Raw genomic sequence first — 3,184 nt, 5'->3', positions numbered from 1 at the left:
ACATCCCAGTCAATCATCGATGTATACGATTTAGTTTATTTGACTTAACATACTGAAACGACCCTCGTAGATGGATGATTAAACATATCTTGACAGTTAACTTCACGTTTACGAAGTAGAACTACAGATGATTGAAGAATTAGTAAATACGACATTACTGCAGTCATTCTGTATTAAAAGGACATTTCACATAATTTAATTCGAAAGCTGTTCTTTTTAACTGATAAAAAGCGTACATACACCATGTACCAAAAATTCCAAAAAATGTCTTCATGCTGTAGAAAGATTGTACCAACATAATTAATAGTTATGAATATGTACTTCCACGAACGTGTGACTCTTTTTCAAGGATATATTGCAGTAGTAAATATGCAACAATGATTAAGGAGACATGAATAATGGCAAATAGTAAAACACGCTCAAATTAGGAGCTTTCTTAGAGGTAGTGAAATAACCAGTCTCAAGAAAAAAACATTTTACTCTGTGCGATTATGTACAGTTTGGCAAGCGTCTATTTTCACGTTAACAGGAAGCTTTAAAAAGCTGGATAACAGTGTTGCATTATTATATTTATAAGACTCCACATATGAATATAAAGTAATATGCATCTCTACACATACACATACTAACACGTTTATTTCTCACAAATACTCCCGCATCCAGTCTGATAACATATAAACATCTGTTCAAACCTGTAATTTGAAAATGTTTTCTAAGTGTACATTTTCCTTACTGTGTCCATCTGCTCAATATGTGATTGCTAAACTTACTGTTTGTTTCGGTTTCTACTAACAGCACTTTCACACTTAAACATATACCGTAGGAACCAAAACCGGCTTCTTTGATAGGATTAAGGGACAAACAAGCACACAACACAAGCTGGCCTATCGATAAAAGAAAAAGAGGTAAGAATGAACTGCAGTACAGGTATAGATCACCTTTCCTCCTTCTTCCTCTTTTATCAATAGTTGCTACGTCCGCTCTCCACCTTCCTCGGTCTTTTTATCAGACATGCAGTAGGCGGAGAACTTCCTTTAAGTATAGATACGCAGGAAGACTTATGAAAGTCCTTGTTTTTACAGACCACTGACTATTAAATTCAGAGTAAAATATAAATGAACGGAACTAGAAATTACGAACGATATAACAAATAAAGAAATCAACAATATGTAATAAGGAAAATTCGCCTCGTGGATGAGGTGTGAGCTTAACAGTGAAAAGATATGTCGGCCAAACAACACAATGGAAAACACACTCAGAATCACACTCATGCAAGAAAACAACATATATAAACAATTGTGTCCTAAGGGTATCGGGGATGAGCTCGAGCTGGGGTTCGGAACGCTCTCGCTGCTTCGAACGAGGGAGAAGTTTTCCAACCACGGGATGACCACCTCCCTTCACGAGAAAATACATGTCGATGACTTTCTCGACGGGATTTCGGTCGTCGTCGTAGTCTTCATCATAGTAGTCTTCGTCATCGTCGTCGTCACCTCCGCCGCATCCGCCCTCGCCATCATCATCATCATCTTCATCATCATCTTCATCTTCCTCGTCCTCCTCCTCATAGTCCTCGTCCTCTTCGTCATAATCTTCGTCATCATCAGGGTACTCCACAGTGTTAAATTCGCGCGAGTATTTGTGGGCGATATCGTCAGAGAAGTGCTCGGCGAAGTGCTGTCATTAAAACAAACGAAAATGGTTTAGTAGGCAGATAAAGTGACTAAGAAAAGAGAGCCAGTCAGACACTTAGATTGGTGGATGAACTAATGAACAAAAATGAATTATTGGAGAGTGCCAGGCAAAGATAATATTATGTATCCCTAATGACAGGGAAGGAGGAAGGAAAATGCTTTGGGTAGATAGATAGATATTTGAACAGAAAGGAACATTAGTGTAAATGGAAGACCGTTATGGTCTCCTAACGTGATTAAAAACAGATATAGAAAGACAGACAGACAGACAGACAGAGAAATTACAGGAAGACTTAGATGTCTGATTGCGTCTCAAGCATCAAGTACCCTTTAAAAAATCTAATAAATCATAAAGATAGTCCTTGTATCAATAGTTGCTACATTTCCATCATTATCCTAGGGATTTTAGAGCTCTAAACACACTACAGCAATAGTACCAATTTTTATGTAAACTACAGTACAGTAACATACAAGTAGACAAATAAAATGAGGAAAAGAACAGACGTATAACTGATAAGGGAAATGAGGAATAGATTCGTTTTCAGATAAATTGCAGAAAAGGAAGTATGAGATAAGGCAAACAAATTCTCAGAAAAATAATATCGTAGTTACCCTTTACCCAAGTTGTTGTCTTCATAGAAAATGGAATCGTACAGGAGTGACCAAAGAAGATTAAAGTTTTAAATAAATGGGTTAGAATAAATATTATTACTGTTATGACTTGTGTCATTATAATTGCTATTTTCATATTATTATTTGTAGTATTAGTATTATAACGATTATCGCTGTCATTATTATTATTATGATTGTTATTACTATCATTATTATTATTATGATTGTTATTACTATCATTATTATTATTATTATTATTATTATCATCATCATCAATATCATTAAGGTTATTGTTATTATTCCTACCATTTATCCCCATTCTCCCCCCCCCCTTCTTTCACCTCCTCCTCCTCCTCCTTCTCCTACTCCTCCTCCTCCTCCTCTTCACCATCATCCATATCCTCCTCCTCCTCTTCCTCCTCCTCCTCCTCCTCCTCCTCCTTCTCCTACTCCTCCTCCTCCTCCTCCATCTCCTCCTCCTCCTCCCCTCCTCCTCCTCCTCCTCCTCCTCCTCCTCCTCCTCCTCCTCTTCACCATCATCCATATCCTCCTCCTCCTCTTCCTCCTCCTCCTCCTCCTCCTCCTCCTTCTCCTACTCCTCCTCCACCTCCTCCTCCTCCTCTTCCTCCTCCTCTTCACCATCATCCATATCCTCCTCCTCCTCCTCCTCCTCTTCACCATCATCCATATCCTCCTCCTCCTCTTCCTCCTCCTCCTCCTCCTCCTCCTCCTCCTCCTCCTCCTCCTCCTCCTCCTCCTCCTCCTCCTCTTCCTCCTCCTCCTCCTCACCATCATCCTTATCCTCCTCCTCCTGCTCCTCCTCCTCCTCCTCCTCCTCCCCCTGCTCCTCCTGCTCCTCCACCTCCTCCTCCTCCTCT

General features: G+C 39.8%; 1 protein-coding gene across 1 annotated transcript in view; it reads right to left on the bottom strand.

Moving 5' to 3' along the window:
- Nucleotides 1–460: 460 nt before the first annotated feature.
- The window catches only part of LOC125034564 (pheromone-processing carboxypeptidase KEX1-like), an 8,126-nt gene continuing 5,402 nt past the window's right edge, over nucleotides 461–3,184 (bottom strand). Inside the window, exon 3 of the mRNA XM_047626454.1 lies at nucleotides 461–1,677. Within this exon, the coding sequence (XP_047482410.1) occupies nucleotides 1,126–1,677 (552 nt within the window). The 3' untranslated portion in view covers nucleotides 461–1,125. The remainder of the gene's footprint in view (nucleotides 1,678–3,184) is intronic.

Source organism: Penaeus chinensis, chromosome 18, assembly GCF_019202785.1.
Source record: "Penaeus chinensis breed Huanghai No. 1 chromosome 18, ASM1920278v2, whole genome shotgun sequence".
In the NCBI taxonomy this organism is placed as follows: domain Eukaryota; kingdom Metazoa; phylum Arthropoda; class Malacostraca; order Decapoda; family Penaeidae; genus Penaeus; species Penaeus chinensis.
This window is presented reverse-complemented; position numbering and strand designations above follow the sequence as displayed.